At 43.4% G+C, this 25,101-nt stretch overlaps 1 protein-coding gene across 1 annotated transcript in view; it reads right to left on the bottom strand.

Annotated features, from left to right (window-relative positions):
- LGR5 (leucine rich repeat containing G protein-coupled receptor 5) overlaps window positions 1-25,101 on the bottom strand; it is a 107,274-nt gene that overhangs the window by 23,883 nt on the left and 58,290 nt on the right. The window contains exons 4-6 of the mRNA XM_054400004.1: window positions 24,630-24,701; window positions 7,281-7,496; window positions 2,348-2,419 (exon numbers count right to left, since the gene is read on the bottom strand). Of these exons, the coding sequence (XP_054255979.1) occupies window positions 2,348-2,419; window positions 7,281-7,496; window positions 24,630-24,701 (360 nt within the window). The remainder of the gene's footprint in view (window positions 1-2,347; window positions 2,420-7,280; window positions 7,497-24,629; window positions 24,702-25,101) is intronic.

Raw genomic sequence — 25,101 nt, 5'->3', positions numbered from 1 at the left:
AGAATCACAGAATGTTGGAGTTTGGAAGGGACCTCCAGAGATCATCCAGTCCAACCCCCCTGCAGGAACAGCAGCACCCAGGGGACTCCACACAGGAATGCATCCAGGTGGGGTTGGAAAGTCTCCAGAGAAGGAGACTCCACAACCTCTCTGGGCAGCCTGCTCCAGGCCTCTCTCACCCTCACTCAAAAGAAGTTTCTCCTCATGTTAAGCTGAAATCTTCTCTGTTCAAGTTTGTCTCCATTGGTCCTTGGCTTATTGCTGTGCACCACCCAAAAGAGCCTGGCCCCCTCCACTTGACCCCCACCCCTCAGCTCTTGAGAGACATTGATCAGATCCCCTCTCAGCCTTCTCTTCTCCACACTAAACAGCCCCAGGGCTCTCAGTCTCTCTTCCCAGGGGAGATGCTCAAGTCCCCTAAGCATCCTCCTGCCTCTCCCTTGGACTCTCTCCAGCAGGTTTCTGTCTCTCTTCAACTGGGGAGCCCCAAACTGGACACAGTCTTGCAGCTGTGGTCTCAGCAGGGCAGAGCAAAGGGGAAGAAGAACCTCCCCAGCTCTGCGGGCCACACTTTTCTTGATTGTCCTCTATGTTTCCATTTCTTTCATGCCAGGTGGCTGGAACTGGGTTTGCAATTACTTATCCCATTGTTCTCTTTTTTCCTACTTCTGACCACCTGTCCTGTGAATCTCAAAAAAAAAAACAAACCCAAACCAAACCAAACCATTACATTTTCCTTTCTCTCTTTCCCATCTTCTTTTCCAGTGCTGCACTAAGGGACTTCCTCTCAACTCCCAGTTGGCTCAAATTAAAATTGCCATTCAGTGGCAAGAGATTAGTCTGGAGAAGGATCTGATCGATGTCTGTTAATAGCTGAGGGCTGGGGGTCACGTGGAGGGGGCCAGACTCTTTTGGGTGGTGCACAGGATGGAGACAAACTTGCACAGAGAAGCTTTCAGCTCAGCATGAGGAGAAACTTCTTTGCAGTGAGGGTGAGAGAGGCCTGGAGCAGGCTGCCCAGAGAGATTGCGGAGTCTCCTTCTCTGGAGACTTTCCAACCCTAGCAGGATGCATTCCTGTGTGGACTCCCCTGGGAGCTCCTGCTCTGGCAGGGGGGTTGGACTGGATGATCTCTGGAGGTCCCTTCCAACCTCTAATGTTCTGTGATTCTGCAATCATAGAATCACAGAATTATTGAGGCTGGACTAGACCTCTGAGATCATCAAGTCCAGCCTATGATCTAACAATCAATGTAGTAAAAAATAGTTCTTATAAGGAAAAAACCCAAAGCCCCAAAGTTCTTGCTGTGTGATCTTAAAGAAAGATGAAGGTGGGCAGTACATAGTTCTGTGGGTGAGAAAGCAAACAGTCACTTTTGACTGGCACTATCCATGCCTGATGCTTTGTCTATCTGTTCCTCATAGCAGGCCTTTTAGCCTCATCCTGGTTGGGTGAAAGATCTAAAATCTCTGAAAATGATGCAGCTGACTGTGGCAGGTGGCAGGGGAAAGGATATGCAAAGTTCCCTGGGGGGCTGTGGGCTTCTCTAGCAGACAACTTCTTGATTCAACTGTGTGGCTAAATGTTTGGCACTAACCATCAGCACTGCCCTTCTGTTTGGCATTCTGCACCATTGTTTTTTGTTAGAAAACTCAAGAAATTTTGAATTGGTCCAAACAATAGTGAAAACTTGAGGAAAGCTTAGTCTTGGCCAGTGCCATTCTTTAGCAGAGCATTCTGAAGACAAAATCTTGGATGCAAGTGAGACAGAATCACAGAATGTTAGGGGCTGGAAGGGACCTCAAGAGATCATCCAGTCCAACCCTCCTGCCAGAGATGTTCTTCTTCCCTCCTTGTAACACATATGCCCAGTTTGGCTACCTGGCATTTTTTTTTCCCAGGGATAAAAAAACCCCACAAACCAAAACCATCTCATTTTATAACCTTCCTCTATGCTGAAGCAGTTTCTTAATGTTAAAGCTTTTCATGGTGACAATTTCTCCACCTAGCTATTAGCATCATTGATTAATAAGGACAACTCAACAGTGCTAAACTAGGCCAACATTTACAACCACTTCTTTTTTCAGTGCTCAATACAGTTCTCAGCTCTCCTTCAAACAATTTATCAGCTCACAATGATTATCAAAAAGGCAAACTAACTTTACAGCCAAAAGCTAGGATTTGTTACTTTGTCACTGTAAACCATCACTTAGATCCCGTAGCAATTAGGGAAGCCAAAAATCCACATTTAGCTTTTAGGCTGGTTTTATTCTTTCAGAATATTAATGAAAACACTCTGGAAAAAAAAAGGAACAGAAAAAAAGAAACAAATAAGAGGTCAACTCACAAAGTCTCTAGGCTGTGGAGCCCATCAAAGCATTTCTTTCCCAGGGAGTAGATTCTATTGTTATGGAGATGTCTGCAGAGGAACATTAAGCACACAGTCAGGAAAACACACTGCACACAGTGGACTTAAGGAAAAAACATTTTGATGGTTAAATCAAAAGAAACATTTCCAGACATGCGCTGATTTTATGCAAGTCATGGTTTAGAAAGAGCATCCATAGAAGGTACCTTGACTGCCCTCCCCCCTTTCTCCCTGATGATATCTCCCCACTCACACAGGCTTCCATTTGGTTTCCCAGAAGGGATTTGTTTTAAGACCACCTAGAGTGCTTAAAAAGGGTTCCAGGTTGGGGTTGTACATTGAATATTGGGGAATGGTAGAGTGGTGGTAAATGAACATGTTTTTAACACTGTACATTCAAAGGATGTTAAGAGGGCATGGCAGAGAACAGGAGCAGGTGAGGAGATGCATAACCCAGCAGTCAGGAAAGGGGCATTAGGCTTGCAGAATGGAAGGAAAGAAAGCAATAGGACAAAACATAGCTTCACTGCAAAGAGGAATTCAACCAATGTTAAAAATGCTGTACCTTGTGCTCCTTTCAGAGTATGAAAACCAACCAGTGCTTTCTCAGATGTTTAGAAATGGAAAGTAATTCTGCTATCTATTTCAAACAACTCTCCTGCTTGAAGGCTCAGAGTGCTGCCGTAATTATTCCAAGCCTTTCAGACTGACATGGAAAAACCTCACTCTGCTCATTAATGTGACTAGATACAAGTTGGAGGTCTTTTTTTCCCCTTTTTTTCAATAAAGATGCCTTTTTCCCAACCGATTTTTCCTTGTATTTTGTTCTTGACACTTTACCCCTACAGTGAAGTGAAACTACAGGAGTATTACTCTAAAAGGGAAAAAGGGCTATGAATGAAAGGCTGCCATGCACTATCCCTTCAGTGCTTCACCATGCTCTGAAAATAATGTTAAAGGTCAGAGACTCCTCAATGTTCTGCAGAAACTACAGGAACTGAGTCTACCTGTCCATAGAAAGCAGGGATTCTGAGAGCAAAATGCAAATGTTCTGGGGGTTTTGCCTTTCCTAGGAAAAAAAAAAGAATTAATTTTTTTGTTAATGACTACACTGACCTTTAATGCCTTAGTTAGCCTGAAGAGTGCATCTTAAATTGCAATTAGATTTGGATCTTTAATGCTAAGAGCTTTTCAAACCTGCTCCAACTGACCAGGTGTTTTTGCACTGACTTGGAAACCTCACACAAGTGTTTTGATGAGCCAAACATTTACTATGTTGTAGATCATGAGGAATGATTCAGGAAACAAGCAAGGCAGATCTAAAACAAGGAAGCACAATGGAGCTGAAGAAAAAGAAATTAAATGAAAGAATTTTTTCCTGCACTTCTTAACTGTCCTCCTGTCCTTGCATTTCTGGCACTGGATCCAAAGATCAGTGGTCATGAAGGGTTCATGTCTTTGGTACTGAGATAGGTGCAGAAGCCCAACTGAGTGACAAGTCTTTAACACTCTAACTTGAATGGGATTGGTACTTAATGTAACCAGAAGGCAAAGATTTTGGGGCACAAGGCAGCTGTTACCCCCCACTTTTGGTGCCCCATATGCTTATCTGAACATATTTATCACTAGGCAGACATGGTGATTGCAACTGTTGATAAAGAACCCTGGGGTGTGCCAGGTACAACTGGTGCTTAATACTGGCACTCAAATAGATATCCTGGGACTGCCATCATTAAAGTAAAATCAACAGAAAATAAATCTTTCTGCTGTGAGCACAGGCTGAGGCAGTTGGGGGTTTGAAGAGAAGAGAAGAGAAGAGAAGAGAAGAGAAGAGAAGAGAAGAGAAGAGAAGAGAAGAGAAGAGAAGAGAAGAGAAGAGAAGAGAAGAGTAGAGAAGAGAAGAGAAGAGAAGAGAAGAGAAGAGAAGAGAAGAGAAGAGAAAAGAGAAGAGAAGAGAAGAGAAGAGAAGAGAAGAGAAGAGAAGAGAAGAGAAGAGAAGAGAAGAGAAGAGAAGAGAAGAGAAAAGAAAGAGAAAAGAGAAGAGAAGAGAAGAGAAGAGAAGAGAAGAGAAGAGAAGAGAAGAGAAGAGAAGAGAAGAGAAGAGAAGAGAAGAGGAGAAGAGAAGAGAAGAGAAGAGAAGAGAAGAGAAGAGAAGAGAAGAGAAGAGAAGAGAAGAGAAGAGAAGAGAAGAGAAGAGAAGAGAAGAGAAGAGAAGAGAAGAGAAGAGAAGAGAAAAGAAAGAGAAAAGAGAAGAGAAGAGAAGAGAGAAGAGAAGAGAAGAGAAGAGAAGAGAAAAGAGAAGAGAAGAGAAGAGAAGAGAAGAGAAGAGAAGAGAAGAGAAGAGAAGAGAAGAGAAGAGAAGAGAAGAGAAGAGAAGAGAAGAGAAGAGAAGAGAAGAGAAGAGAAGAGAAGAGAACACTCTGGGGGGACCTTAGAGCTGCCTGCAAATATCTGAAGGGATTCTACAGGAAGGCTGCAGAGGGACTTTTCATCAGGGTGTCTAGAGACAGGATAAAGGGGAATGGTTTGAAGCTGAGGCAGAGCAGGGGTAGAGGGGAGCTGAGGAAGAAGTTGTTCAGTAGGAGGGTGGTGAGACTCTGGAAAAGGCTGCCCAGGGAAGTTGTGGCTGCCTCCTCCCTGGGGATGTTCAAGGCCATGCTGGACGAGGCCTTGAGCAGCTGAGTCTAGTTGAGAGGTGTCCCTGGCTGTGGCAGGGAGGTTGGAGTAGATGATCTCTGAGATCCCTTCCAACCTGAGCCATTCTGTGATTCTATTCTATGATTCTATGACTAGATATGCTAAAACATACTGAGTGTCTTAAAGGCTGGTTTCAGCCAGCCTGTAAAGCTGGAATATACTGTCCTGTCTTTAACAATGGTAACATTTTTCCAAGGTATCTTGAAATAACTTCTCCACCTCAGTCTCTCCAGCCAGGCTAGATTTTTTTTTCCACTTGGTACATTTCCAGCAGATAGAAAGCTGAAACCATGCTCCACAGAACACCTTCCAGACTTTAGTGCAAGCTACATGTTTCACCTGGTTGGAACTGGTATGCAATACAACAAAACACAGAATTCCATCTACTTTCTATGAAGGGAACTGCACACTTTTTTTCTACTGGATGGCCTTCTTCCCAAGTCACCTGGAAAGCTTTCGGTTCATTTCCTGTTTCTAATCTTTCTCTCACTCAGCCTCAAGCCTTAGGTGGCTCACAATTCATCTTTTCCTGTTTGTTTGGCTGAGCAGATAGGGGGAGCTTTGAATTCCCTTACATAGCTCTTTATAGGAGAAGGAAGCTTTTAAGCTGCATCAGAACAAGTGATTTAGCAAATGATAGTTTGTCTGCAGGGATACGTAAAAATCCTGCTTCTCCTACATCCATCTATCTATCTATATCTATATCTATATCTATATCTATCTATCTATCTCTATCTATCCATCTATCACTATCTATCTATCCATCTCTATCTATCTATCTATCTCTATCTACCTATCCATCTATCTCTATCTATCTCTATCTACCTATCTATCTATCCATCCATCTCTCTCTCTCTCTATCTATCCATCTATCTGTCTATCTATCCATCCGTCTATCTATCTATCTATATCTATCCATCTATCTATCCATCCATCTCTCTATCAATCCATCTATCTATCTATCTATCTATCTATCTATCTATCTATCTATCTATCTCTATCTATCTATCTATCTATCTATCTATCTATCTATCTATCTATCCATATATCTATCCTTCTATCTATCTATCTATCTATCTATCTATCTATCTATCTATCTATCTATCCATCCATCCGTCTCCCTCTCTCTTTCTGGGTTTGTAGTGCATATACAAGTCAGAAAACTTAATTTGTATTCCAAAAAGATCATTTTCTAGAACAAATGAATTTGACCTCTTGACAGAAGGACTATCATTAAACCTCGTGCAAAGGTACAAGGGGAAACTGCAGATTCGCAGCCCCAAGCTATCGATTTCACATTAAGAGTGCAAGAAAACCCCCAGGCTTTTAATTAATGTGTATATACCTATTGACCTATCACAAAATCATAGAATCTGTCAGGGTTGGAAGGGACCACAAGGATCATCCAGTTCCAACCCCCCTGCCATGGCCAGGGACACCTCACACTACATCAGGCTGGCCAGAGCCTCATCCAGCCTGGCCTTAAACACCTCCAGGGATGGGGCCTCAACCACCTCCCTGGACAACCCATTCCAGGCTCTCACCACTCTCATGGGGAAGAACTTCTTCCTCACCTCCAGTCTGAATCTCCCCACTTCCAGCTTTATTCCATTCCCCCTAGTCCTGTCACTACCTGATAGCCTAAAAAGTCCCTCCCCAGCTTTCTTGTAGCCCCCTTCAGATACTGGAAGGCCACAAGAAGGTCACCTCAGAGCCTTCTCTTCTCCAAACTGAACAGTCCCAACTCTCTCAGTCTGTCCTCATAGTGGAGGAGCTCCAGCCCTCTGATCATCCTGGTGGCCCTTCTCTGGACACCTCCAGCATGTCCATATCCCTCTTGTAATAGGGTCTCCAGAACTGGACACAGTACTCCAGGTGTGGTCTCACCAGAGCTGAGTAGAGGGGGAGAATCACCTCCCTTGACCTGCTGGCCACACTTCTCCTGATGCAGCCCAGGATCTGGTTGGCTTTCTGGGCTGCAAGTGCACATCATTATACACCTATTGACCTATCATTATACCTATTGACCTATCATTATATACCTATTGACCTATCATTTGCCAGCTGAAAAGGGAAGAGAAGAACACTTCATTATGAAAGATTGTCTCCAGAAACTTCCAAATTAAACATTGCCATCTTCAAGCAATTGACCACGAGAGGCCAAAGCCCTGCAAAGAAGCTGAGACTGTGTCTAAAACCAATCGATAGAACTTACAGCACTACTAAACTAGAGAGGTTTCCAAAAGCATAGTCTGGTATGAAATGGATTTTATTCAGTGCCAGGGTCATTGCCTGCAGTGCTGGTAAACTTCTAAAAGCCTGGACAGGAATTTCTGTCAGAGAATTATCATCCAGCCATAGGTGTCTGAGGGAGACCAAACCATTGAAGCAGTTGGGGGGCACATAGCTGATGTGGTTGGCATCCAGACGTCTAGGAGAAAAAGAAATAGAGAAAATCAGACATACACATTGGCTACTGGATGTTATCACCAAGAACACAAAACCAAAGGATGGCCTCCATGGTCTTTTGAGGCCCCTTCCAACCCCTAACATTCTGTGATTCTGTGGCATGGATTGCCACAGCTATTTTTCATTTCCTGGAGAATCTGTATTTCCATCTTGCTTGCAGCCTTACACCTCAGCTCTCACATCATCTTTACAGGTCTCTGTGTCAGCTAGCTCACTGCAGACAGCTCTCCTTCAGAGCCATCAACTCACTGAGAGGACACACTGATTTTTTTGAGCAGAGCATCTCTACAGATTGGGTACAAATTTGTTTCATTTGCCACTTATTTAGAAGTATGGAACTAAAAAGTGCAAAAAACTCACAGGATGACAGGATGTTGGGGGTTGGAAAGGACCTCTGGAGATCTTCGAGTCCATCCCCCCTGCCAGAGTAGGACCAGAGAATCCAGCACAGGGCACACAGGAACACATCCAGACAGGGTTGGAAAGGCTGCAGAAGAGACTCCACAACCTCTCTGGGCAGCCTGTTCCAGGGCTCTGACCTGACTCAGCCAGGGATTCTCTTTTGGAGCCTTTAGGGTTTGGATTTCCAGACACAAGACACCCATTCTAAGAGCCAAAAATGAAACTCAGTTCTGAGTCTCTTAAATATTGCTTATTTCAGTGATTCCAGTGAGCCCTGAAGTTAACATTTTTCAGCAGTGGATCACAATATTTGTTAGAGGTTGGTGTTGCCAGTGCAATTTAGCTTGGAAAGGAAGCTGGCCCCAGGTGACCTTGCTTGAGCAGAGGGTGTTGGACTTAATGATCTCCAAAGGTCCCTTCCAACCTCTACTATTCTGTGAAGCTAACAAATTCACTTCAGTTGCTGCAGAACCAACAGAGGGAGCTCAGTTGCCTGTGTGGTACCAGAGTCTGCAGGCAGTATCTTGCTCTCACATTTGTGTAAATAAGGATTAAATCCACTGGACCTTTTGCAGCTGTGGCACTTGAAATGCTATGTCATCTATTCACTGGGTATTGCTTTTACTCTGCTTTGCTTTCGCCTTGTGATGCTTTCAGGGGAAGACTTGGAGCAGTGTGATTCAGCTTAGTGAAGCTCTGTGTACTCTGATAGCCTTTCTCTGCCTTTCCTCTGCTGTAGTGAGTTGCACCTTGTTCAGAACATGGAAAAGAGCTGTACCTCTTTCAGAACATGGAAAGAGTTGTACCTCTTTCAGAACATGGAAAAGAGTTGTACCTCTTTCAGAACATGGAAAGAGTTGTACCTCTTTCAGAACATGGAAAGAGTTGTACCTCTTTCAGAACATGGAAAAGAGTTGTACCTCTTTCAGAACATGGAAAAGAGTTGTTTCTCTTTCAGAACATGGAAAGAGTTGTGCCTCTTTCAGAACATGGAAAGAGTTGTACCTCTTTCAGAACATGGAAAAGAGTTGTACCTCTTTCAGAACATGGAAAAGAGTTGTACCTCTTTCAGAACATGGAAAAGAGTTGTACCTCTTTCAGAACATGGAAAGAGTTGTACCTCTTTCAGAACATGGAAAAGAGTTGTGCCTCTTTCAGAACATGGAAAAGAGTTGTACCTCTTTCAGAACATGGAAAGAGTTGTACCTCTTTCAGAACATGGAAAGAGTTGTACCTCTTTCAGAACATGGAAAGAGTTGTACCTCTTTCAGAACATGGAAAAGAGTTGTACCTCTTTCAGAACATGGAAAAGAGTTGTACCTCTTTCAGAACATGGAAAAGAGTTGTACCTCTTTCAGAACATGGAAAGAGTTGTACCTCTTTCAGAACATGGAAAAGAGTTGTACCTCTTTCAGAACATGGAAAAGAGTTGTACCTCTTTCAGAACATGGAAAAGAGTTGTGCCTCTTTCAGAACATTAAAAGAGTTGTGCCTCTTTCAGAACATGGAAAAGAGTTGTGCCTCTTTCAGAACATGGAAAGAGTTGTACCTCTTTCAGAACATGGAAAAGAGTTGTACCTCTTTCAGAACATGGAAAAGAGTTGTACCTCTTTCAGAACATGGAAAAGAGTTGTACCTCTTTCAGAACATGGAAAGAGTTGTACCTCTTTCAGAACATGGAAAAGAGTTGTACCTCTTTCAGAACATGGAAAAGAGTTGTACCTCTTTCAGAACATGGAAAGAGTTGTACCTCTTTCAGAACATGGAAAGAGTTGTACCTCTTTCAGAACATGGAAAGAGTTGTACCTCTTTCAGAACATGGAAAAGAGTTGTGTCTCTTTCAGAACATGGAAAGAGTTGTACCTCTTTCAGAACATGGAAAGAGTTGTACCTCTTTCAGAACATGGAAAGAGTTGTGCCTCTTTCAGAACATGGAAAAGAGTTGTACCTCTTTCAGAACATGGAAAAGAGCTGTACCTCTTTCAGAACATGGAAAGAGTTGTACCTCTTTCAGAACATGGAAAGAGTTGTACCTCTTTCAGAACATGAAAAGAGTTGTACCTCTTTCAGAACATGGAAAAGAGTTGTACCTCTTTCAGAACATGGAAAAGAGTTGTACCTCTTTCAGAACATGGAAAGAGTTGTACCTCTTTCAGAACATTAAAAGAGTTGTGCCTCTTTCAGAACATGGAAAGAGTTGTACCTCTTTCAGAACATGGAAAAGAGTTGTACCTCTTTCAGAACATGGAAAAGAGTTGTACCTCTTTCAGAACATGGAAAGAGTTGTACCTCTTTCAGGACATGGAAAAGAGTTGTACCTCTTTCAGAACATGGAAAAGAGTTGTACCTCTTTCAGAACATGGAAAAGAGTTGTACCTCTTTCAGAACATGGAAAGAGTTGTACCTCTTTCAGAACATGGAAAGAGTTGTACCTCTTTCAGAACATGGAAAAGAGTTGTACCTCTTTCAGAACATGGAAAGAGTTGTACCTCTTTCAGAACATGGAAAGAGTTGTACCTCTTTCAGAACATGGAAAGAGTTGTACCTCTTTCAGAACATGGAAAAGAGTTGTGCGTCTTTCAGAACATGGAAAGAGTTGTACCTCTTTCAGAACATGGAAAGAGTTGTACCTCTTTCAGAACATGGAAAAGAGTTGTGCGTCTTTCAGAACATGGAAAAGAGTTGTACCTCTTTCAGAACATGGAAAGAGTTGTACCTCTTTCAGAACATGGAAAGAGTTGTACCTCTTTCAGAACATGGAAAGAGTTGTACCTCTTTCAGAACATGGAAAGAGTTGTACCTCTTTCAGAACATGGAAAGAGTTGTACCTCTTTCAGAACATGGAAAGAGTTGTACCTCTTTCAGAACATGGAAAGAGTTGTACCTCTTTCAGAACATGGAAAAGAGTTGTACCTCTTTCAGAACATGGAAAGAGTTGTACCTCTTTCAGAACATGGAAAAGAGTTGTACCTCTTTCAGAACATGGAAAGAGTTGTACCTCTTTAAGAACATGGAAAAGAGTTGTACCTCTTTCAGAACATGGAAAAGAGTTGTGTCTCTTTCAGAACATGGAAAAGAGTTGTACCTCTTTCAGAACATGGAAAGAGTTGTACCTCTTTCAGAACATGGAAAAGAGTTGTACCTCTTTCAGAACATTAAAAGAGTTGTACCTCTTTCAGAACATGGAAAGAGTTGTACCTCTTTCAGAACATGAAAAGAGTTGTACCTCTTTCAGAACATGGAAAGAGTTGTACCTCTTTCAGAACATGGAAAAGAGTTGTACCTCTTTCAGAACATGGAAAAGAGTTGTACCTCTTTCAGAACATGGAAAGAGTTGTACCTCTTTCAGAACATGGAAAGAGTTGTACCTCTTTCAGAACATGGAAAGAGTTGTACCTCTTTCAGAACATGGAAAGAGTTGTACCTCTTTCAGAACATGGAAAGAGTTGTACCTCTTTCAGAACATGGAAAGAGTTGTACCTCTTTCAGAACATGGAAAAGAGTTGTACCTCTTTCAGAACATGGAAAGAGTTGTACCTCTTTCAGAACATGGAAAGAGTTGTACCTCTTTCAGAACATGGAAAGAGTTGTACCTCTTTCAGAACATGGAAAGAGTTGTACCTCTTTCAGAACATGGAAAGAGTTGTACCTCTTTCAGAACATGGAAAGAGTTGTACCTCTTTCAGAACATGGAAAGAGTTGTACCTCTTTCAGAACATGGAAAGAGTTGTACCTCTTTCAGAACATGGAAAGAGTTGTACCTCTTTCAGAACATGGAAAGAGTTGTACCTCTTTCAGAACATGGAAAGAGTTGTACCTCTTTCAGAACATGGAAAGAGTTGTACCTCTTTCAGAACATGGAAAGAGTTGTACCTCTTTCAGAACATGGAAAGAGTTGTACCTCTTTCAGAACATGGAAAGAGTTGTACCTCTTTCAGAACATGGAAAGAGTTGTACCTCTTTCAGAACATGGAAAGAGTTGTACCTCTTTCAGAACATGGAAAGAGTTGTACCTCTTTCAGAACATGGAAAAGAGTTGTACCTCTTTCAGAACATGGAAAGAGTTGTACCTCTTTCAGAACATGGAAAGAGTTGTACCTCTTTCAGAACATGGAAAGAGTTGTACCTCTTTCAGAACATGAAAAGAGTTGTACCTCTTTCAGAACATGGAAAGAGTTGTACCTCTTTCAGAACATGAAAAGAGTTGTACCTCTTTCAGAACATGGAAAGAGTTGTTTCTCTTTCAGAACATGGAAAGAGTTGTACCTCTTAAAGAACATGGAAAAGAGCTGTACCTCTTTCAGAACATGGAAAGAGTTGTTTCTCTTTCAGATCATGGAAAGAGTTGTACCTCTTTAAGAACATGGAAAGAGTTGTACCTCTTTCAGAACATGGAAAAGAGTTGTACCTCTTTCAGAACATGGAAAGAGTTGTACCTCTTTCAGAACATGGAAAAGAGTTGTACCTCTTTCAGAACATGAAAAGAGTTGTTTCTCTTTCAGAACATGAAAAGAGTTGTACCTCTTTCAGAACATGGAAAGAGTTGTACCTCTTTCAGAACATGGAAAGAGTTGTACCTCTTTCAGAACATGAAAAGAGTTGTACCTCTTTCAGAACATGGAAAGAGTTGTGCCTCTTTCAGAACATGGAAAGAGTTGTACCTCTTTCAGAACATGGAAAGAGTTGTGCCTCTTTCAGAACATGGAAAGAGTTGTACCTCTTTCAGAACATGGAAAGAGTTGTACCTCTTTCAGAACATGGAAAAGAGTTGTACCTCTTTCAGAACATGGAAAGAGTTGTACCTCTTTCAGAACATGGAAAGAATTGTACCTCTTTCAGAACATGGAAAGAGTTGTACCTCTTTCAGAACATGGAAAGAGTTGTACCTCTTTCAGAACATGGAAAAGAGTTGTACCTCTTTCAGAACATGGAAAGAGTTGTACCTCTTTCAGAACATGGAAAAGAGTTGTACCTCTTTCAGAACATGGAAAGAGTTGTACCTCTTTCAGAACATGGAAAAGAGTTGTACCTCTTTCAGAACATGGAAAGAGTTGTACCTCTTTCAGAACATGGAAAGAGTTGTACCTCTTTCAGAACATGGAAAGAGTTGTACCTCTTTCAGAACATGGAAAGAGTTGTACCTCTTTCAGAACATGGAAAGAGTTGTACCTCTTTCAGAACATGGAAAAGAGTTGTACCTCTTTCAGAACATGGAAAGAGTTGTACCTCTTTCAGAACATGGAAAGAGTTGTACCTCTTTAAGAACATGGAAAGAGTTGTACCTCTTTCAGAACATGGAAAAGAGTTGTACCTCTTTAAGAACATGGAAAAGAGTTGTACCTCTTTCAGAACATGGAAAGAGTTGTACCTCTTTCAGAACATGGAAAAGAGTTGTGCTTTTTCAGAACATGGAAAAGAGTTGTACCTCTTTCAGAACATGGAAAGAGTTGTACCTCTTTCAGAACATGGAAAGAGTTGTACCTCTTTCAGAACATGGAAAGAGTTGTACCTCTTTCAGAACATGGAAAAGAGTTGTACCTCTTTCAGAACATGGAAAAGAGTTGTACCTCTTTCAGAACATGGAAAGAGTTGTACCTCTTTCACAACATGGAAAGAGTTGTACCTCTTTCAGAACATGGAAAGAGTTGTACCTCTTTCAGAACATGGAAAAGAGTTGTACCTCTTTCAGAACATGGAAAGAGTTGTACCTCTTTCAGAACATGGAAAGAGTTGTACCTCTTTCAGAACATGGAAAGAGTTGTACCTCTTTCAGAACATGGAAAAGAGTTGTACCTCTTTCAGAACATGGAAAGAGTTGTGCCTCTTTCAGAACATGGAAAGAGTTGTACCTCTTTCAGAACATGGAAAGAGTTGTACCTCTTTCAGAACATGGAAAAGAGTTGTACCTCTTTCAGAACATGGAAAAGAGTTGTACCTCTTTCAGAACATGGAAAGAGTTGTACCTCTTTCAGAACATGGAAAGAGTTGTACCTCTTTCAGAACATGGAAAAGAGTTGTACCTCTTTCAGAACATGGAAAGAGTTGTACCTCTTTCAGAACATGGAAAGAGTTGTACCTCTTTCAGAACATGGAAAAGAGTTGTACCTCTTTCAGAACATGGAAAGAGTTGTACCTCTTTCAGAACATGGAAAGAGTTGTACCTCTTTCAGAACATGGAAAGAGTTGTACCTCTTTCAGAACATGGAAAGAGTTGTACCTCTTTCAGAACATGGAAAGAGTTGTACCTCTTTCAGAACATGGAAAGAGTTGTACCTCTTTCAGAACATGGAAAGAGTTGTACCTCTTTCAGAACATGGAAAGAGTTGTACCTCTTTCAGAACATGGAAAGAGTTGTACCTCTTTCAGAACATGGAAAGAGTTGTACCTCTTTCAGAACATGGAAAGAGTTGTACCTCTTTCAGAACATGGAAAGAGTTGTACCTCTTTCAGAACATGGAAAAGAGTTGTACCTCTTTCAGAACATGGAAAGAGTTGTACCTCTTTCAGAACATGGAAAAGAGTTGTACCTCTTTCAGAACATGGAAAGAGTTGTACCTCTTTCAGAACATGGAAAGAGTTGTACCTCTTTCAGAACATGGAAAGAGTTGTACCTCTTTCAGAACATGGAAAGAGTTGTACCTCTTTCAGAACATGGAAAGAGTTGTACCTCTTTCAGAACATGGAAAAGAGTTGTACCTCTTTCAGAACATGGAAAGAGTTGTACCTCTTTCAGAACATGAAAAGAGTTGTACCTCTTTCAGAACATGGAAAGAGTTGTACCTCTTTCAGAACATGGAAAGAGTTGTACCTCTTTCAGAACATGGAAAGAGTTGTACCTCTTTCAGAACATGGAAAGAGTTGTACCTCTTTCAGAACATGGAAAGAGTTGTACCTCTTTCAGAACATGGAAAAGAGCTGTACCTCTTTCAGAACATGGAAAGAGTTGTACCTCTTTCAGAACATGGAAAAGAGTTGTTTCTCTTTCAGAACATGAAAAGAGTTGTACCTCTTTCAGAACATGGAAAGAGTTGTACCTCTTTCAGAACATGGAAAGAGTTGTACCTCTTTCAGAACATGGAAAAGAGTTGTGCCTCTTTCAGAACATTAAAAGAGTTGTACCTCTTTCAGAACATGGAAAAGAGTTGTGCCTCTTTCAGAACATGGAAAGAGTTGTACCTCTTTCAGAACATGGAAAGAGTTGTACCTCTTTCAGAACATGGAAAGAGTTGTGCCTCTTTCAGAACATGGAAAGAGTTGTACCTCTTTCAGAACATGGAAAAGAGTTGTACCTCTTTCAGAACATGGAAAGAGTTGTACCTCTTTCAGAACATGGAAAAGAGTTGTACCTCTTTCAGAACATGGAAAGAGTTGTACCTCTTTCAGAACATGGAAAAGAGTTGTACCTCTTTCAGAACATGGAAAGAGTTGTACCTCTTTCAGAACATGGAAAAGAGTTGTACCTCTTTCAGAACATGGAAAAGAGTTGTACCTCTTTCAGAACATGGAAAGAGTTGTACCTCTTTCAGAACATGGAAAAGAGTTGTACCTCTTTCAGAACATGGAAAGAGTTGTACCTCTTTCAGAACATGGAAAGAGTTGTGCCTCTTTCAGAACATGGAAAAGAGTTGTACCTCTTTCAGAACATGGAAAGAGTTATACCTCTTTCAGAACATGGAAAAGAGTTGTACCTCTTTCAGAACATGGAAAGAGTTGTACCTCTTTCAGAACATTAAAAGAGTTGTACCTCTTTCAGAACATGGAAAAGAGTTGTACCTCTTTCAGAACATGAAAAGAGTTGTACCTCTTTCAGAACATGGAAAGAGTTGTACCTCTTTAGGAACATGGAAAAGAGTTGTACCTCTTTCAGGACATGGAAAGAGTTGTACCTCTTTCAGAACATGGAAAGAGTTGTACCTCTTTCAGAACATGGAAAGAGTTGTACCTCTTTCAGAACATGGAAAAGAGTTGTACCTCTTTCAGAACATTAAAAGAGTTGTACCTCTTTCAGAACATGGAAAAGAGTTGTACCTCTTTCAGAACATTGAAAGAGTTGTACCTCTTTCAGAACATGAAAGCCATGCTTTACCATTTTTTTTCTTGAGGAGATCTGTACAGAGGAGCAAATAACTGAATGGTGAAAACAGGAATAAATCTGAATAGATGTTTGAAAACCCTACAGAACCAAGAGCCACACCCCACTGCCCAAAGAAGCAATTCTGTACACCCCGAATTCGGTCTGTTTGAGGGAAAGGCAATACTCTTTGTGGCAGGCACACTAATCTCTTTATTTAAAGCTGCTTCCTGGTTTTCCCTCATGTAAAATGTCAGGTCCATTCTATCTCCTGCTGCAAGCTGCTCCTACATACTGCATGAGAACAAATAGTGACCGCCGAGGCTCCATGCCAGGCTGGCAAATAACTGAGACAAGGTCACTTGGAACAAATTTATAGAGTTCAGTGTCAAAGCCCTCGTACAATTAAATTCTAAATAACAACTGATATGGCAAGCAGCAGAGACACAGCTTCCAAAACAACTTGTCTGTCAACAAATGGGTGAGGCTGGAAATATTTAGAAATACTCCTGACTGTCACTGCCCCATTCCCTGGGCAACAACCACGCCATGCCTGTGTTTTCCAAGGAGGTCTGATTGGAGCCAGTAGATGAAGCTTCTTTGTGTTCAGTCAGAAGCCAGTTTTTTCCCTGGGTGATGGTGGTATGTAAACTAAGAAGTTAGAGCTGCCTCAGTTTGACAGTTACACTGATTAAAGAATGGAGGCTTTATTCAAACTGGATGTGTTACTGGATTGCAGTTGGCATCTTGCTCAGTAGGAAAGCTCTGACCTCCCTGTTGAGCTCTGCAGGAGCTGATTACAGGATGCTTGGGTGAGTGGGGAAGCCAACAGTCAGTTGCTTGCATGTGATCCTGTGGCTGAAATGGTGGTGTTTCTGCTCTTGTTGTAAGACCAGGGGGTTTCTCTCACCAATATTTGGTAGCCACTCAAGGAAGTGATTTTTTTTTAAGTTGAAGTTTCCAAATACAAACCCACCATTGGCAATGTAAATAAAAATAACAACACAACAGAAATCTAAGGCTGCTGCAATAGAAATGACAACACAGAAAGAAAACTAAGACTGCTGTAATATAAATAAGAACATAGAAAGAAAACTAAGACTCCTGTAATATAAATAACAACATAGGAAGAAAACCAAGAGTGCCGTAAAACAAATAACAACATAGGAGGAAAACCAAGACTGCTGTAAAACAAATAACAACATAGAAAGAAAACCAAGACAGCTGTGATATAAATAACATAGAAAGAAAACCAAGACTGCTGTAAAACAAATAACAACATAGAAAGAAAAACCAAGACTGCTGTAATATAAATTAAATCATCAATCTTCTCCCAGGTCATTAGTGATAGAAGAAGAGGGAATGGCCTCAAGCTGCCACTGGGTAGCTTTAGACTGGGCAGTAGGAAACATTTTTTGAGGGCAAGAGTGGTCAGGGACTGGAATGTGCTGCCCAGGGAGGTGATGGAGTCCCCAGGCCTGGCTGTGTTTGAAGGTGGTTTGGCTGTGGTGCTTGGGGCTGTGGTTTGGGGGTGAGCCTTGTAGAGTAGGGTTCTGGGCTGGCCTTGCTGATCCTGAGGAACTTTTCCAACCTGAATGTTTCTGTGATTCTGTGAAATCCTAGGTAGCTGAACTACTGTTTAAAGAAAGCTTGCAAGAAATCCAGCAGCTACAATGATTTGTGCTGCAGGTCCTGTAACTGGGTTAAGTATCCTGCAAGTGCTTGTAAGGAGTACTGCCTCAAGTGCTCTTTTGTAATCTAATCTCTTTCAAATTTCCAAGTCACATTTTCCCTCTTGTAGATATTAAAAGGTTTCAGCTGTGGCTGTGCTTCCTGTCATGCTGTAGGTAATGCACACTGATGTATAAAGCATTGATCAAAATCCTTGTTTTCAGCCAATGATTTCACATGTGGTGATCAAAGTTTTGGCACTTCCAGAAATACTCCCATTAACTCCCATACATGACCCTGCTTACCACTAAAAACACAGAGATAACATGTGGTAAGTCTGAAAGCTGCTATTATATTCCAGAGAGAGCCAACTGAGAGGGGGGAAAAAAAAAAAAAAGAAATGCTTGATCTCTTCTGATAGGCAGCATGTAAATAAAGCAGCCAGTATGAAATTCACCATGAGCTTCACTTAAAAGCTCCAAGCCCTTCAAAGCAAAGGCTGGAGCTGTGTGGACTGTACCCCACTGGTGTTTCCTGTGACATGCTGTGAAGGCTACAACCGTGGACAGCAATCATGAAAAGAGATTATTCACACAGAATTGCAAACAGGACTCCTGCACTGGTACCCCAAAACAATGAGGCAGAGGTTTGCAAAAAGGATTTGAGTTACATTTGTTAATCAATTCAATATGACTGGATAGGCAGTTTTGTGCTACTGGAAGGTTTCACAGAAGCATAGAATCACAGAGTGTTAGAAGTTGGAAGGGACCTCCAGAGATCATCCAGTCCAACCCCCCTGACAGAGCAGCATCACCCAGGGGACTCCACACAGGAATGCATCCAGGTGGGGTTGGAAAGTCTCCAGAGAAGGAGACTCCACAACCTCTCTGGGCAGCCTGCTCCAGGCCTCTCTCACCCTCACTGTAAAGAAGTTTCTCCTCCTATGGAGCTGAAACCTTCTCTGTTCAAGTTTGTCTCCATTGGTCCTTGGCTTATTCCTGTACACCACCCAAAAGAGCCTGGCCCCCTCCACTTGACCCCCAGCCCTCAGCTCTTGACAGACATTGATCAGATCCCCTCTCAGCCTTCTCCTCTCCACACTAAACAGCCCCAGGGCTCTCAGGCTCTCTTCCCAGGGGAGATGCTCAAGTCCCCTAAGCATCCTCCTGCCTCTCCCTTGGACTCTCTCCAGCAGGTCTCTGTCTCTCTTCAACTGGGGAGCCCCAAACTGGACACAGTCTTGCAGCTGTGGTCTCACAGGGCAGAGTAGAGGGGGAGCAGAACCTCCCTAGACCTGCTGACAATCTCCCTAGATATTCTAAGGGAGAATCTATTTTTTCCCCTTTTTTTCTGAGTCTTCTCTCAAGAGGAAGCCCAGCTACAACCTGGATGCACCTTGTGATCAAGAAATCCCTTAATGTCTTGTTGGAGTGTCTTGCTCATTCATTCATGGTTAAACCAAATGCTGGACATGCATCAGATATGCCACAAGAATGATTAGAGGAGTGGAACACCTTCCTCATGAGGAGAGCCTGAGGGAGCTGAGGGCTCTGTAGCTTGGAGAGGAGGAGCCTGAGAGGTGACCTCATTGCTGGTGATGAAGATGTGCAGGGTGAGTGCCCAGAGGCTGGAGCCAGGCTCTGCTGGGTGATGCCCAAGGACAGCACAAGGGGCAGTGGTGGAAGTTGAGGCATAGGAAGTTCCATGGAAACAGGAGGAAAATGTTTTCCCTGTGAGGGTGACAGAAAACTGGAAGAGGCTGCCCAGAGGGGTTGTGGAGTCTCCCTCTCTGGAGATATTCCAGACCTGCCTGGATGTGTTCTTGTGTGATCTGCTCTGGGTGCTCCTGCTCTGGCAGGGGGTTGGACTGGATGAGCTTTGGAGGTCCCTTCCAGACCCTGACATTCTGTGATTGTGTGGTTCTGTGATTTTACAAACCTGTGAAATGAGACTTCAAACCCTCCTGCCAGGATTGAAGTTGTGACATATCAGTGTGTTCCCTCCTTTCCATCATGGTACCTATGAAGGGTTTTTATGCTTTCTGGCTTAGCAGCAAAACACAAACACATGCCACTTGAGTTGGTAGGAGCAGTAATCCAGAGAATCTCTGTTCACATTGGGTTTCAGAGGGATGTCACAGCCCACATAGTAAACTGAAGATACCCTTCTGTTGAATTTGGAGATCAAAATCAACATGTTCTGGTTATTTCCATAAATCCTCCTACCACAAAGGGAGCTGGAGTCCTACATAATCATTGTCCAAGCTCTGGTAGCTGAACCCATTTATTAACCAAAGTAGCATCTCATTGCTGTTGGCTGTAGAATGTCATTTCTGGAGAGCAGCCTGGCACAGAGGGACCTGAACACTGCTGGCTGGACATGAGTCAGCAGTGTGCCCAGGGGCATCTTGGCTTGGATCAGGAATAGTGTGGCCAGCAGCACCAGGGATGGAATTCTGCCCTGTGCTGGGCACTGGGGAGGCCTCACCTCCAGCACTGTGTGCAGCTCTGGGCACTCACTGCAAGAGAGATCTTGAGGGGCTGGAGCAGGTCCAGAGGAGAGCAATGAGAGTGGGGAAGGGACTGGAGGGGAAGTGATGAGGAGAGGCTGAGGGAGCTGGGGGTGTTCAGCCTGGAGAAGAGGAGACTCAGGGGGGACCTTAGCACACTCTACAAGTACCTGAAGGGAAGTTGTAGTCAGGTGGGGGTCAGGCTCTGCTCCCAGGCAACTTGGGACAGGACAAGAGGGCATGGCCTGAAGCTGTGCCAGGGGAGGGTTAGGTTGGATGTTAGGAAGCACTTCCTGCTGGAAAGGGGAATTAGAGCCTGGGATGGACTGCCCAGGGAGGTGGTGGAGTCGCCATCCCTGGAGGTGTTTAAGGCAAGCTTGGCTGTGGCACTTGGTGGCATGGTTTAGCTGATGTGGTGGTGTTAGGCTGGGCTTGATGATCTCAGAGGTCTTTTCCAGCCTCAATAATTCTGTGATTCAGTGAAGACTGCTTTGAGCAAACCCACAAAAGGCAGATATTTGAGTGCTGTGACCAGTTCTCAGTTTTTCCCATCCACAGTCACTTAAAGCATAGGGTTAATGAGGCTTGCAGAAATTATGCCACCCGCACAGTTCAACACAATAAACACAAGAAGTTGCTATCTTAGAGCAGTTGCTTTTCTGAAGGCTTTTAACCTCTTAATTACACTCCTGAAAAGACTCCTGCTATTTCAAAAGACTCAAGAAATAATTCCTATTGTAAATCAGAAAGCAGTGCAAGAACCACCTTGTGAACAGAACATTCCTAGACTGTATGAAAGAAGAAATTGAATCTGTGCAGACCTTTATCTGACAGGCACAACCTCACTTAAGCAAACAAAAGAAGAATAGTTTTCTGTTCCTCAAAGATATCTCTTTGGCTGGTGATCACATTTCAGGTGATAGCTTTTCTGCACAAACCCCTATCATTCCATCTTGGGGCTGCTACACAGCTGGCTAAAGGTTTCCACTGACCACTCCTATTCTCCACCCTTGTTTAAATCTGCCACAGGGTATCAGCCCTTCACACAGGCTGTACAAACTGTCTTTGGTTTCTTTCCTCTACTTCTTCACCTGAGGAAGAAAATCCTTGCAATGAAAGCCTGAGTGCTACTGTCACTTTGTTTAGAAACTGTGCTGAAAATCCAGCAGCCTCTTTCAGAGCAACAAAGGAACTCTTTGTTTGCTTCACTTATCATGTTTTGGTCCAGAATGTGTATGGAGTGATGTGATCTCAGCAAGATTTTTCTTTTTTTTTTTTTTTGTTTTGTTTGTTTAGCAGAAAGAAAATCTAAACTGGTCACTAGACCAGCATTGTCTCATGACTTTCTCAAAGATCAAAGGAAAGAACTGTAACCTCAAAAGCATATGGCTGAGATATTTCAGTCTGTCTCTGGTCAATAAAGGAAATAAAGAAAAGGCACTGACTAAATAACAATTATCAGGTAATTAATCCTTAGGGCTGTTTCACTTTTACAAACTTTAACCAATGCTTTGTGTAGTAAGAAGGTAAATGTTGAAGACTGACAAAGGAAGCTGGGAGCTAATTCAGTATAATGTGTGTCTGTGTGGTGCTAAGTCATACACAGGTGACATAGTTTTCTGAAAATAATTTTGTTTCATTAATTCTGTTCCTCAGATTTTCAGAGCATCATAGAATCATAGAATCAGTCAGGGTTGGAAGGGACCACAAGGATCACCCAGTTCCAACCCCCCTACCATGGCCAGGGACACCTCACACCAGATCAGGCTGGCCAGAGCCTCATCCAGCCTGGCCTTAGACACCTCCAGGGATGGGACCTCAACCACCTCCCTGGACAACCCATTCCAGGCTCTCACCACTCTCATGGGGAAGAACTTCTTCCTCACCTCCAGTCTGAATCTCCTCACTTCCAGCTTTATTCCATTCCCCCCATTCCTGTCAATACCTGATAGCCTAAAAAGTCCCTCCCCAGCTTTCTTGTAGCCCCCTTCAGATACTGGAAGGCCACAAGAAGGTCACCTCAGAGTCTTCTTTTCTCCAAACTGAACAGCCCCAACTCTTTCAGTCTGTCCTCACAGGAGAGGTGCTCCAGCCCTCTGATCACCCTGGTGGCCCTGTTTTGGCTGAATTGGATGTATGAGCACAGGGCTCCAAGGATGCTGAAGGGACTGGAGCACTGCCTGGGGAGGAGAGGCTGAGAGCCCTGGGGCTGTTTAGTGTGGAGAGGAGAAGACTGGGAGGGGATCTGATCAATGTCTCTCAATAGCTGAGGGCTGGGGGTCAGGAAGGAAAGGACAGGGACAGCCTCTGCTCTCTTGTGCCCTGGGACAGGACAAGGGGCAGTGGATGGAAACTGCAGCACAGGAGGTTCCACCTCAACAGGAGGAGGAACTTTTTCACTGGGAGGCTCCCAGAGCCCTGGAGCAGGCTGCCCAGAGAGGTTGTGGAGTCTCCTTCTCTGGAGCCTTTCCAGCCCTGTCTGGATGTGTTCCTGTGTGCTCTGTGCTGGATTCTCTGGTCCTGCTCTGGCAGGGTGTTGGACTGGAAGATCTCCAGAGGTCCATTGCAACCCCTAACATCCTGTGAGCCTGTGAAAAGATGTTAGCCTTCTGGTGGAAATTCTTTGTACACAAAAAAGGAAGAGCATGTTCACCACAGTATATTTCTCAACCAATACATCTTGACTCTATCCTGCCTGGGCAGTTTGGTGCCCTTGTCATTGTTAGACTTTTACTATTATCCCTGGGGATCAATGCACACTTTAGCAACACTTTCTGTGATAGTTATTTGCACTTTCAGACTGACTTCCAGATTTGTGGGAGTTCTAGGAAAATAATTTAATTTTAAAGCAGTTCTATGAAAATAGAAGATGGTTAACTAAAGCAGAGAGATCACAGAATCAGGTTGGAAAAGACCCTCAGGATCACCAAGTCCAAGACGAGTCAGCTGAGAGTTTGCTCTCTCCAAGGAACCTGCCTGCCTATCTTCAACCATCTGGGTATTTTATGTGGCACATTTGAAATCAGTAGGGGTTGTACTGGTACCAGATGACAATGGAATTCTGTGGATAATCCAGAAACATGCTTTATTTACTGCATACTATGGTGGGAGTGGCCTTGCTGTTGCAGAATGTATGTGAACTGCAAGTGCAGCAGAAGGAACTGATCACAGAATCATAGAATTGTTAGGGTTGGAAGGGACCTCAAGGATCATCTAGTTCCAACCCCCCTGCCATGGGCAGATGATACACAACTGGGAGAAAAATGAACTGATGGACTTTAGTATAGATAGGCATTGAGGGAGGCACTTAAGGAAAAGCCAATTTAACCATTACATGACAAACTCTTCTGTAAATACTAACATGCTAGAAAGAGGTACCACAGTTGCAGAAAGTCTGAAAATAACAGGGTATTATTCAGCACAAGTTGAAACAAAACCAAGCAAAACAAAGGGATGAGCTTCAACAAGGCCAAGTGCCAGGTCCTGCATTTGGGTCACAACAACCCCAAGCAATGCTCCAGGCTTGAGGCAGTGTGGCTGGAAAGGGACCTGGGGGTGCTAATGGACAAGCAGCTGAAGAGGAGCCAGCAGTGTGCCCAGGTGGCCAAGAAAGCCAAAGGCATCCTGGCTGGGATCAGCAGTGCTGTGTCCAGCAGGAGCAGGGAGGGGATTGTCCCCTGGGACTCAGCTCTGCTCAGCCCACACCTGGAGTGTTGTGTCCAGTTTGGGGCACCTCAATCCAAGAGAGATGTGGAGGTGCTGGAGCCAGGGCAGAGGAGGGCAAGGAAGCTGGGAAGGGCCTGGAGAAGAAATGTGATGAAGAGAGACTGAAGGAGCTGGGGATGGTTAGTGTGAAAGAGAGGAGGCTGAGGGGAGACCTCCTGGCTCTCTACAACTCCCTGAAAGGAGGTTGTGGAGAGGTTGGTGCTGGTCTCTTCTCCCAGGTCATTAGTGATAGAAGAAGAGGGAATGGCCTCAAGCTGCCACTGGGTAGGTTTAGACTGGACAGTAGGAAACCTTTTTTGAGGGCAAGAGTGGTGAGGGACTGGAATGTGGTGGGCAGGGAGGTGGTGGAGTGCCCAAGCCTGGCTGTGTTTGAAGGTGGTTTGGCTGTGGTGCTTGGGGCTGTGGTTTAGGGGTGAGCCTTGTAGAGTAGGGTTGTGGGTTGGCCTTGGTGATCCTGAGGGGCTTTGCCAACCTGAATGTTTCTGTTTCTGTGATTCAGTTTACAATGCTGCCAAGATGCTGCCGACGTCAGGAAATGACTCACATGAGCTCAGCCACTCTGGATGTTTCATTGAGCAGTACAATTCTGTTGAGAAGGAGCTCCCTGACAGTTAAAAGTTGATTCCCCACCCTATTAGCTGATATTTACAGGTAATCAGTAGGTGATCACATGCTGCTGATGCAAAGCTGTAAGCTGATGTATCAAGCGTACTCACAGGGACTGCAGGCTGCGCAGGTTCTGGAGCGCTTCCGTAGGAACTTGCCGTAGTTGGTTATTCTGCAGCATCCTGCAGTGGGAGTAGCACAAAACACCCCAGAATCAACACAGCAAAGCAATTTCTCCCTGTTGTGAATTTTATTCCAGGCTTACCTCCTTTGTACTGCTTCTACTTTAAGATTAGAAAGAAAACTAAACCAACACTTGGGTCCCCTGCCCCTGTCCACCACCAGCTCTCTCCAACCTGTAGCATGTTGGATTTGTTAACAGCTACACATCAGCTTTGAGTAGGATTTTCAAAGCAGCTGAAGAACTTAAAAAGAGTAAATCCATTTTGCATTCAATAGCCCTTGAGCTCCTCATTGCCTCCAGGGATGCTGAAATTGTCATCCTCGTGTCTTGATTTTGGTTTCTTTCTGAAGTGTTTAGATTTCTTATTCTGATACAGATGTGAAGGACCTACTCTGGAA

Source organism: Indicator indicator, chromosome 3 (assembly GCF_027791375.1).
Source record: "Indicator indicator isolate 239-I01 chromosome 3, UM_Iind_1.1, whole genome shotgun sequence".
NCBI lineage: Eukaryota > Metazoa > Chordata > Aves > Piciformes > Indicatoridae > Indicator > Indicator indicator.
Note: the sequence above shows the minus strand (reverse complement) of the source record. Positions and strands in the feature narration are given on the sequence as shown.